This window comes from Scyliorhinus canicula, chromosome 16, assembly GCF_902713615.1.
Source record: "Scyliorhinus canicula chromosome 16, sScyCan1.1, whole genome shotgun sequence".
In the NCBI taxonomy this organism is placed as follows: domain Eukaryota; kingdom Metazoa; phylum Chordata; class Chondrichthyes; order Carcharhiniformes; family Scyliorhinidae; genus Scyliorhinus; species Scyliorhinus canicula.
This window is the reverse complement of record NC_052161.1, coordinates 101843955-101856233: the sequence shown is the minus strand read 5'-3', so window position 1 is coordinate 101856233 and position 12279 is coordinate 101843955. Positions and strand designations below refer to the sequence as shown.

The 12279-nt window shown below is 45.5% G+C and overlaps 1 protein-coding gene across 7 annotated transcripts in view; it reads right to left on the bottom strand.

Annotated features, from left to right (window-relative positions):
- nphp4 (nephronophthisis 4) overlaps nucleotides 1-12279 on the bottom strand; it is a 591121-nt gene that overhangs the window by 323208 nt on the left and 255634 nt on the right. For 4 of the 7 annotated variants that reach the window (XM_038821764.1, XM_038821765.1, XM_038821770.1 and 1 more), the window contains one exon: nucleotides 8276-8341. The exons of the other annotated variants lie outside the window; for them this stretch is intronic. In XM_038821764.1, the coding sequence (XP_038677692.1) occupies nucleotides 8276-8341 (66 nt within the window). The remainder of the gene's footprint in view (nucleotides 1-8275; nucleotides 8342-12279) is intronic. 7 annotated transcript variants of the gene reach the window in all.

Here is a 12279-nt window from a genome sequence, read left to right as displayed (position 1 = left end):
ATATTGCAGAAGTTGTTAAAAATTGATTTCATAGAGGTTGTCCAGATCAATTGAGCAGCTGATAAATAATAAATACAACAGCAGCTGGAAAAGCTGGTACACATTTAACTCTTAATGCAAAAGCGTTGATAGCAAAGCCACGTTATTGAACTAGGTAGCAAAACGGAATGGCAATGGTTTCTTTTGCTAAACCACTGTCAATATAGTTACAGGGATTTCAGGGGAGATTTACTCCTCCCATGCCCTTGCTTGTTGAGGCTGGCAAACACAAGGAAATCACAAGGAACAGGACGGTCGGTATTTTCAAGCAGGCATATTTTCTCCTGCAGTTTAGTGGGTGAGACAAGGTTAACATACAAAACTTATATAAATGCAGAATAGGTTCTCTTTCCACAAATTTTCCATTGATTGGCACCACTAATAATATCTTCCTGCTCAGCAACTATTGAACCAGGCGCAAAATAGGAACAGTAAAAATAGAAATCACTCTTGGCATTCTTCAAAAATGTGACCCTCGACTTTCCTGTGTTTTTAAAATTCTTATTTTGCCTTTTTGTAGCTATTGAGGGGCATAGCATCTTTTGCATTTTGCCTTTTACTTTGTTTCTCTATTCACCACCTAACATGCGAGGGAGTTTCTTGTGGCTTGTAACAAACCCAGTTTTTAAGGTGGGTATTCCTTTTGGAATTTTTCGTGCCCTCAAACTAAGCCTCAGACTCGCCAATATCCAAATATGCAAGCAGGTCAGCGGTTATGTGCCTTCAGCATCGACAGTGGACGGGATATGCCTTTCTTCAATATGTCATTATGCCATCTTGCACTGTGGCAGAAACATAGGGCAAGATTTTCCAGCCCATCCCCCGCCCCATGTGAAGGGTTCTCCGGCAGCGGGGCGGGCAAGCTACACAAAAAACCTCTGTGGGCCTGAAGATCCCGCCGGCAGCCAAATGCGAACCACCTCTGCCAACGGAAACCACGCCGCGAGCGACTGGAAAATCCCGGCCATAGTCTTGACTGGTTGGAAGTTTCTTTTAATTCATTTTGCAGGCCAGGATTTATTGTCCGTCCCTAACTGTCCTCCATTTCAGAGGATGTTTGAGAGTCAGCCACATTGGTTCAGTCACATTGGTGGGGTCTGGAGTCACACGTAGACCTGACCAGGTAAAGGCAGCAGATTTCCTTCATCAAAGTAATCATTGGACGTTTCATTCCAGATTTTTATTGAATTCAAAGGGGGATTCGAACCTTGGTTGCCAGATATTGCTCTGGATCTCTGAATTACTAATCCAGTTGCAGTACCATTGTGCCACGGCCTCCTGGTTGACAAGTAAATGCACAGTGACACATATTGTACACCTTGATGTTGGGCTAGATTGTTGTGCAGTAAACTTGGAGGGGCCTTAAAAATAAAAGAACTATAAAGTTTCAGTTGTAAATTGCATTTTGAAGATGTTTACGACTGAGATGCAAAGAACAAGTTGCAAGGTTATTTGAAGGCTTAGCATGAGTGAGAGGATTGCGGAACATTGACAGGGAAAATTTGAGAGTATGCAATCTTTAATGAGATACAAGTTGTATAGTCTTTTCTCATTCATATCTTCAATGTGTACTCTCGGGCATGATCCAGTGGCCGTGTTGCGCTCGAGCAAGAGCACAACACGGCTGGCGAATCCCAAGAGTGGCTTCCCACAGCCTTCGTGCCTCGTGGGATACACCCAAGTCCCGTATTGGAATCAGAATTCCACCCAAAAGGGGCAGGACCAAATGGCATTCACTAAAGTAGGTCATAAACCTACTTAAGGCCTCCCTATCCGGGATCTACTGTCCTCCCTCAATTCAGCAGCCTCTCCAGGGAGGTTGCAGCCAGGTGCCAATCAGTACTGGTCGACAAGAATGTGGACCAGGCAGAACAGCACCCAGAGTGTCTCCCAGGCCCCTGGATGGTCTGGGTTAGCATAGGGTGGCTCCCTGACCCTCCCCCTGGAGCGTGAACACCTTGGCACTGCCCAGCTGGCAGGAGCACTGCCTGGATACTAGGGTGGCAGTGCAAGGTTGCCCAGGTGCCAGGGTGGTACTGCCAAGGGTCAGGACCCGAGGGGGGCACTGCGCATGAAAGGAGTGTGGAGAGGGGTTTCAAGAGTGGGGGGAGGGTGCATGGCAGGTAAGTAGGGGCCTCTGTGAGGTGGGGGGGGGGGTGACGGGTGGGGGTCCTGGAAAGGGGGGGGGTTACTATAAGGGGACTTGGGGGGGGGGGGTCTGAGGATGGGGGCCCCAGCAACGCCATAGCGGGGTGTCCTCACATTGGGTGTTGTGTGGGTGGGTGGGAGGGTGATATTTCCCATGGATGGGGGGAGGGGGGGGGTACACAAGATCACTTAGAGCTTTGAAAATGCTCTCCAAGGCCGAAAAAAGTGACTAATTGTCACGGGATAGTGATGGGGAACCCGCCGGCAGGAAACCCCTTGAAAAACATGTCACAAGTGAAATTTTTCATTGAGTTCCGCCCCTCATCTCTACTTATTCCCAGGATCTGGAAATGTTGGCAAAGTCACACTTATTACCCATCCCTAGGTGCCCTAAGATTATCAACAGCTGCAGCCATTTCTTATGTACTTGCTCCCTCTTAACAACTGCTGCCAGGAATTGAGACAACTGTCTCCTGAGAAACCTTTCTATTATACAACAAGATATCACCTTGGTGGCACAATCCCATTCTGACGAAAGGTTTTCCAGGTCGGTCGCAGCTGCCTCTATCAACATCTGAAACACCAAGTAAAATAAGCCAACTTGCACTCACTTCAAGCATCTTTTTTTTTTTTTTTTTAAATAATTTTTATTGAAATTTTTCGATACAAACATTTACCCCTACTACATTTTAAATTATAACACAACAAATCCCCCCTGGAAAATCCTCCCCACGCCCTCCCCCGCGCGCACCCCCCCCCACCCTCCCCCCCCCCGCGCTACCAGTCTAGCAACCAAACCGTTTTTCCCTTTCTGCCGATGGCCTCGGGCAGTCATTGCCCGCGACCCCCCGCTGACGTGCTCCCTTCGTTGCTATCCCCCCCCCCTCCCTTCCCCCCCCCCCCCCCTTTCTCCCCGGGTTGCTGCTGTTTCGGCCTCCAGTTCCTATCTCTGATCCAGAAAGTCAAGGAAGGGCTGCCACCGCCGGAAGAACCCCCGTACCGACCCTCTCAGGGCGAATTTGATTCTTTCCAATTGGATGAAGCTTGCCATGTCGTTTAACCAGGTGTTAACACTTGGTGGCCTTGTGTCCCTCCACTGAATCAAGATCCTTCTCCGAGCTACCAAGGACGCAAAGGCCAATATTCCGGCCTCCCCTGCCTCTTGTACTCCTGGCTCCACCCCAACCCCAAAAATCGCTAGCCCCCACCCTGGTTTGACCCTGGTTCCCACCACTCTCGATACCGTCCCCGCCACCCCCTCCCAGAACTCTTCCAGTGCCGGGCACATCCAGAACATATGTACATGGTTCGCAGGGCTTCCCGAACACCTAACACACCTGTCCTCACCCCCGAAGAACCGACTCATCCTAGTCCCCGTCATATGGGCTCTATGCAGCACCTTAAATTGGATGAGGCCCAACCTTGCGCACGACGACGACGAATTGACCCTCTCTAAGGCATCCGCCCATGTCCCATCTTCTATCTGCTCTCCCAGCTCCGCTTCCCACTTGTCTTTCAGCTCCTCTATCGATACCTCCTCCACCTCCTGCATTATTTTGTAGATGTCCGAGACCTTCCCTTCTCCGACCCAGACCCCTGACAGCACCCTATCACTCACCCCTCTATCGGGAAGCAAGGGAAATCCTTCCACCTGTCGTCTGGCAAATGCCTTCACCTGCAGGTATCTAAACGTGTTCCCCGGGGGGAGCTCAAATTTCTCCTCCAGCTCTCCCAGGCTCGCAAACCTCCCCTCTATGAACATGTCCCTCAGTTGCCTGATGCCCGCCCTGTGCCAGCTCTGGAATCCCCCGCCAGTGTTCCCCGGGACAAATCTGTGGTTCCCTCTCAGTGGCGCCGCCATCAGACCCCCCACTTCCCCCCTGTGTCGCCTCCACTGCCCCCAGATTTTAAGGGTGGCCGCCACTACCGGACTCGTGGTATACCTTGTGGGGGGGAGCGGCCATGGTGCCGTTACTAGCGCCCCCAGGCTTATATTGCCGCAGGACGCCCTCTCCATACGTTTCCAAGCTGCCCCCTCCCCCTCCATCACCCACTTGCGCACCATCGATGCGTTCGCCGCCCAGTAGTACCCGGAAAGATTGGGTAGCGCTAATCCTCCACTGTCCCTACTCCGTTCCAAGAAAATCCTTCTCACTCTAGGGGTGCCATGTGCCCACACATAGCCCATAATGCTGCTAGTTACCTTCTTGAAGAAGGCCCTGGGGAGAAAGATGGGCAAGCACTGGAACAGAAACAAGAACCTCGGGAGGACCGTCATTTTGACTGACTGCACCCTCCCTGCTAGCGACAGCGGTACCATGTCCCACCTCTTGAACTCCTCCTCCATCTGCTCCACCAGCCTTGAAAAGTTCAGCTTGTGGAGGGTCCCCCAGTTCCTTGCCACCTGCACCCCTAAGTACCTGAAGCTCTTTACTGCTCTCTTAAAGGGGAGCCGCCCAATTCCCTCCCCCTGATCTCCCGGGTGTATCACAAAGACCTCACTTTTACCCACATTTAATTTATATCCCGAAAAGTCCCCAAACTCCGCTAGTATTTCCATTACCTCCGGCATTCCCCCTTCCGGGTCTGCCACATACAACAACAAATCATCCGCATAGAGTGATACCCGATGTTCCTCCCCTCCCCTTGTCAGTCCTCTCCACCCCCCTGAACCCCTCAGTGCCATCGCCAACGGTTCGATCGCTAATGCAAATAGTAAGGGGGATAGGGGGCATCCCTGCCTGGTACCTCGATGGAGCCCAAAATACTCTGACCTCCTCCCGTTTGTAACCACACTCGCCATCGGGGCCGAATACAGCAGCTTCACCCACTTGATAAATCCCTCCCCAAACCCAAACCGTTCCAGCGTCTCCCACAGGCACTTCAAGCATCTTAATTACATCTATTTTGTCGTCCACCGAACAGAAGGTCTTCAATTTAGTAGTTGTTGTATGTCTGCAAAAAATGTGGGACTGTCGTATTATTTTACTGCTGAGTAGTTTGGCTACACCATCGCAGTGCAATTGCCTTAATGACTGTAGAAAATCTCATTTTTTGGGCTGCATTTGGGGCAGAGACAGGGTTTCCACCTCCCCATATTGAAGACAATGATGTGCCCTCCTACACTTGCCTGGCTCACCCTGCGTCTATTTAACAACAGGCAAGTCTGTTGTTGCAGGTATTCCCTGAAGAGGAATAGCACAGAGCCCAGAGTTACAGGCAAGCCCGGGACCTCGCCTTGACCAGGCTTGTAGGCCCCAGTGAGGGATGGGAAGCAAGATTAACAGGACAGTAGGGGAGGGCAATACGTAGGGGATGGGACACTTTGAGGGAGGCCTTTAATTGCCACAGAATGTCCAACCAGAAAGATACCGCCATCCATCCTGACCCGTAGGCCTGCTGGATTTTACTCGGCAGCTTGGACATTTGGCCCCAACCTCCCCTGCCACAGATACGATTGCAGCGGAAACATACAGAGGCTCTAAAGTGCCCGTAAATTGATCCTTTAAGGATCTTGATTGACCCACGAGCAAGCAGGACACCCAATGCCACCAATCATGCTCTGGGTAAAATACCCACAGGGATAAGAAGCAGACACAATGCCCAATTTTACAGCCTTTCCTGCTGCCTGCCAACCTACCCCCAGGACAACACTAAATTCCGGGCAGTGTTTCCTTCTTCTGAACATTGCTCAGTATGTTCCCAACGTGGACCTGTTCACTACCAAATGGTGATGCAACAGCAAAATTGTTGCATCTCAGTTTGCAGCATCCCCCTCTGCACCAACTCCCCACCACCCGCACAATTTCCCAGGAAAGGGTCTTAACTCCAGTCTTTGTGGAGCATTCTGTGTTGCATTAGCATCCTGGGTTCCCTGAGAGAGACTTCTATTCTTCTATGGTCCCATGTCCATTGGATTCAAAGTCTCAACTAGATTCCATGTATAGGTGGCAGAGAGACCAGGCTTTCATCTAATCAGGCTTGGTTGGATTGGTACCCAGATCGCAGAAGGACAGAACATTTCCTAGCCAGATCTCGTTACTCAACATGTACTTACAATATTAAAACAAAAATAATAATTACTTCATACTTGACAAGTTCAAATTGTGGCTTAAATTAAGTTATTTTTATCAACTAAAAATGTATCGCTAAAAGAGCAACTCACCTTGGGTCATGCTGCAAGACAGGAATCATTGACATATTGCCATCTAAAGCATTGACAACAACGTTCCCACAGGACCAAACCACAAGAAACAATGATGGAACATATGTCCTCCTGCTTCCTCGCCTGACTCATCATCTCAGAGTCAAACCATATTGGGGTCATAAATTCCAAGCAATGTTAAAGTTCCCATAAAAGTCTACACCTTAATGACATACGATAACCTTAAGATTATTACTGTGACCGTCATTCTGCTTGGCCTGGTGATGATGCAGCCATTGCGGATCTCCTGCTGAAGAGAGTTAAATTAATATTGGATTTTAAGAACAGATGCACTTGGGGAAAGCTGACTAAGTGGATGAATGAATATCATTATGATCTCAAGGGAAAACAGAAGTACAAACTGGACATCTCTGAACCGGAGTAGAATTTTCACATGTTGCATTTACCCCCAACTCTGGAACTCCAATGCTGACGTGAGCACACTTGGGTAAAATAAAACATCTTACAATTGTACTGTCGTGTGGTTCCATTTTAAATTAAAGTAAGCGATCTATAGATTTCAAAGTTTCCGACAGAAAGAAATAACCATAATTAACTCTAAACATACATTTCATTACAGCTGCATGAAAGGACAGAAGTTAAACTCTCTTGACCAAAATAGCACAAAAAAAAATACAAATGTACTCTAATTAATTTTCTACTCACTGTTAAAAATTGGTTCCCCTAGTTAAACTGCATTATGGAAATGTGAACTACATTGCATTGATAGTTAGAAATAAGAAGTTATGTATAATGTAATGGACTAAAATTTATCATATTTCTGTTACTAGATCAAGTGACCCTGAAATCACTATCATCAGGATACAATACTTAAATAATTCAGAACACAATCCTTAAATAATTTAATTTAAAAAAATACTCAGTGCTTTATTCTAAAAAAGAGATTTAATTCATTGCGATGACAAAGTTAAAAATTGTACATTTGTTTTCAAAAGGAGAATATTTCTAATGAAATTCTGGCTCTTTGTGGTGATCTGATTAAACTCAGCTTTCAAGTTGTTATGTAAAATGGCTTGAGCTACGAGGAAATAATTGCTTCGCACACATCTACACAGCAGCAAATTTAATTCTAAGTGGTAACTGACCGCCAGACTCACTGAACAATGTCTGCAAAGCACCTCACACCATTAAGGAATAATAACATCAGCAATAGCAGCTGGAGCCTGGGACAAGGGCACGGAATTTGCTGTATGTTTTTAATTTTCCATCCGGGGACTTCCTCTCTTCTTCTTATACCTCCTACCACAAGTCATTATATATTCCACTTTGAGACAAGGAATAAATAATTCATTACTTCTCTCTCCCCCTCCCTTCCCCAAGCCAGTACTTACTAATCTTAACATAAAGTTGACTTTTTGGGAAGTGGAACAGTAAAAGATTTGAAAGATCACACTTGTGTATACAAGTGGCCAAGCAGCAGAATTCTCAACAAAGCAATTGCTATCAGTCCAAGTGCAGACTGAAGACAGATGTTCCAATTCACTTGGGACTGACTTCTATCTGTTTCTGGCTGTGCGCAATGTAAAAACAGAAACTCAACACTGCTCTTATCAATCCTTACAAGTGTGCTTCTTGTTGAATGAATAATGCTGCAGACATATCAAAAGCTATGGAAATTATTATTGAGAAAACATGCCAATTTGAGGGGAACACTATAGAGGTTAAAAAAGACACCGTGTCAAGCCAATTAAAAGCTATTAGGCCTTACTCCTGTTCCTAATTTGCGTGTCCGTATGTAAATGAAATTCCTGAGCTCATTCGGAAATGTGAGGCTTTCGCCCGCAAAGTGTTTATTTTATCTGTAAAGAGTATCTCCTTACTCAGTCTTACTCTCTCTGTTACATCTACTCTCCTTTCTGCTACCTGAGTTTGGAGATGGTGAAGCAAGTTGGTCTCTAATCCTACCAAGGAGAACCTCCGAGTCTGGCTCTGCAAAGAAATTTCAAAGCATTTATTACCAATTGAAGGAAAGTAGGCTTTTCTAGATACAGTGTGGGCGATGGGAAATACAAATAATTTTGCGATTAAATTGCATCAAAAATAGTGATTCAAAGATAGTTACGGTTCTAAATATGATTGAGACAGAGTCAACACCAAAGAGGATGCTGCGGAGGTGGGTCTCTCAGTCCCGGGGATCCGAAATGCCGACCCCTGGCCTCAACCACGTCCAACAATCTGTCCAGGTCGGCATCCCTGAATCGTGGGGCTGGTCTTCTCAGAGGCATAACTGCGAGCTGAGTGGAATTGGCTGTGAGGGAGCGGTTTATTTGCTGCTGTCCCTTGTTAGCAGGGGACTGGCAGCTGTTATCCCAGCGAATCAGCGGGGGGGGGGGACGGCCCATCATTTTCGATGTGAAGCCCGTGAGGCCTCGGTAAGTGGACCAATTAATGTTTCATGGATGTGACGACCTCGCTGGGCCGAGCTCGCGGCAGTTTCCGCTCTCTACCACACTTAGAAACCTTTCCTTTAAATCACGCCCAAAGTAACTTTACTGTTGAATATTGCGGAGAGGCTAAAACTCACTTCCCAATCCATCCCCATGCCTCCTCAGATTGCCCATGCCCCCATGTATCCTCCATAGCCACTCCCCCAGTATGCACTATGTACAGTCCTCAGGAGCCATGCAATAGCAACGGGAATGATCTTAAAATCATTGGAAACAAATTCAAGTTCTGACAATTGAGTAAACCCTAAATTCAAACACATTATCATGGACATGGAAAAGAAAAACAGCTTCTCCAATGACAAAAAAAATCCTTTACGTGTCTATTAGGTTTGTAAACAAACAAGAGACCTCATCAAAGAGATACTGTGTTTTTACAGTCACTTAAAAGTTTCAATCATTCTTGGATCAAAAGACCAACTGCTAAGCTGAAGCCATTGTTTTGAAAAGCTGCCTGAACAAAACGTGCCTGAAACGGACAGAACAGAATGGTCTTCCATTTCCATTTCAAAGCAAAGTGCTGGTCAATCAATGGAGAGGAGCAAGTGCAGATTTTTTTATCATTCAAACAGATAGTTTGTTAACAGCTGAGCTGTCAGTCAATTTAAACCCCATCACAAAACATAAGAAACAGCATAGACTGACAGTATTTTATTTTAATATTTTTAATGCATCACAGCACTTTTCTGATGGAAAAAGTAATGGATGACAACACTTACACAGTGGTGGTCAATGCAAGGGTCACAGTATCTTTGCAGGACATGTCCCTGCCAAGAATTGTTGCATTAAAAATGCATAATCATAATACAGCATCTAACAGTGGCACTTGAAGATGTCAAAACATTTTCCAATTAGCTTTCAGAAGATGTTTTCTTTTTAGGTATTTTCCAAAACACACACCAGAACATGTAAATTGTGTGCAGGAAGAAATGCTATTTTCCTGTGGTCCTCACTATGGAGACCCCGACCTCAGAAGAGGTACACCTGCGCTTTGCAACAAAGGCCACCTGGATGAATAAAAAGTCCATACGAAAATAGTGTTGTTCGGGAAGTCACAGGAAAATTGTACTTCCAGGGGTAAAAAACTTACGTCGAGTCCCATGAATAAAAACAGTGCACAATGGCTGTTTCCCCCATTACATATAATGTTAGTTACATTTCTTGCTGGAAAAGTCCTACATAAAATAACTGCACCCAGAGTTCTTCTAATCAGCAGCCAAAAGCTTAAAAGTACCAAGTGGTCACTGTCTCCATATGCCTCTGACTGACTCACACGTTCATTTTATTTACAATTTGGATTACAGTATATTCCCTTTAAAATTCAGTTCCACTGTTACTTACTAAATCACTCTGAAAGGAAGATATTTACAGTTCAAGATTAAATTTTCATTTCCTATGTAGCGTTTCAAAAAATAAATTGATAAACTATCACTAAGTTGCCACTATCCTTGGGTAATATTTCAACATACAAATCTTAGTCAATTGAAAGCATTGTGAGGCAGACCATTTCAAAGCACATGACCACAGATGAGAACGCTGAAGTCTATTTCTACGGCTAGTCGATGCTCATAATGTTTTACTGCAATTCAGCCAATCATAACAGACATTTCAGGGAGGAAGAAATCTTCAATATATTTATTGCTACGAAACCAACCTCCCTAAAATCTGATTTTATGCCTTCATCCTACCTGCAATTCGGATGAAAGTACATCCTTTTGAAATTCAATTTCACTGTAATTTATTAGATTAAATTGTAATAAATGGTATTCACAGCCAAGGTTCAATTTTTGCTTTATTCCAAAATAAACAAACATCTTTTTTCTCTGAACAGACATCTTTCTCATTTCCACATTCAGAAGTAATTTTGCCAACTGACACAATGTAGTTGCAGAAGCTAGCCACTAGATGGCACTATCAAGCAAGTTCCTTAAGACTACAACAAAAACATACAGGGTGCGATCTGCCAGCCTCCCTGTGTCTGGCACACTGCGGCCGGTAAATGATGGTAGGCCCCATTCCTGGTATCTACCCAGCTCGCCATGCCTCGCGAGACATTGTGATGTGAAGCCCGCCCACTGTGGGCGGGATCACTTTTTGGCCAATCTGCATATTACAGCGAGACAGCTAGTCTCACTATAATATGCAGTTCCCTGAGGTAATCCAGGTGCTGGGATCTATCTACTTAATCTTGGAGGCCTCAAAGAACTGTAACATAAAGAAGGATATGTGTGTAATGTCATCCCAATTGAACGGAAGAAAGACAAGTGAATGTGTAACTTTGGAAATGTACAGTCAAGACAATTTGAAATGTTCTGTAATGTTTATTATAAATTTTATGTATAAAGTGTATTTTTGAAAAAAAAACTGGTCTCCACAAACAGGGACCAAACGGAATGGCACTCATGGGGCCCCCCCAGGGAATTGAAGGCCCCCAGTTGCATGCCCCCCGGTGCCAGAGTGCAAGTGCCAGCCTGGTACACTGGCAGTCCCACCTAACAATTCCAAGGTGCCCAGGTGGCATTGACTGGCAAGCTGGCATTTTTTTGCACGGCAGTGATTGGGCCCAGGGAGGCCCTGTGCACATGGGGTGTGGGGAGGGGGCAAGGACTCCCTTATAGGTGAGTTGGGGCTTTGGGGGTATTAAGAGGTCACGTCCGGGGGTCAAGAGATCGGGATGCCATTTAAATCCCGATCTCTCCCTGCACTGAGGAGTTTCAGTGAATGCCGCTCCTCAGTGCTAGAAATGGAACTAAGTGTTCCCTGTTAAGGCCCATCTAACCGCAGTCACGTTAGATAATTGTGAGCGCTGGGAAGCATGCAGCTAAATACACTCGCTATGGGACATAGTTCCCATTTGGTTCAATCCCGCCTATCGTCAGGAACAAGTTGACATTCAGCTTGACTATTGACATGAAGTGACACTGGGCTGGAGGTATGTTCCTCCTGAATGACAGCAATAGGTTACACTGTTCCTTGCCCTGGTTATACATGCCAAGTTTCTGTGACCAAAGCAATAACTTAATATCTTCTCGGATCATTCCATCAAATACTTAGGATAAAAATGTAGATATTACAATTTAATTAGCTTGCATTGGGTCAACTAGTTTGCAAATATTGTGACAACAGCATGAATTCAAATAAAAACTGCAAAGAAATGTATGGTACTGGCTCTGGAATAACAAGGAAATGTATTCTCTTGTTACTCAGATGTCGACAAAAATTTAAAGGCTGCAAATGGGCAAAGCCTCCAGGTTTGAAAGATCAAGGTTACTAGACAATGCAATGAATGATAGATTGATATCCTGAAGTTTACACTGCAGCATTTGATGAACGATGGGAAGAATTTCAGGGTTGGAAGATTTGCCTGTAGTTGATACACATTCCTCCAGAGATTAAATAGATTGGACTGAATCCTTTACAGTG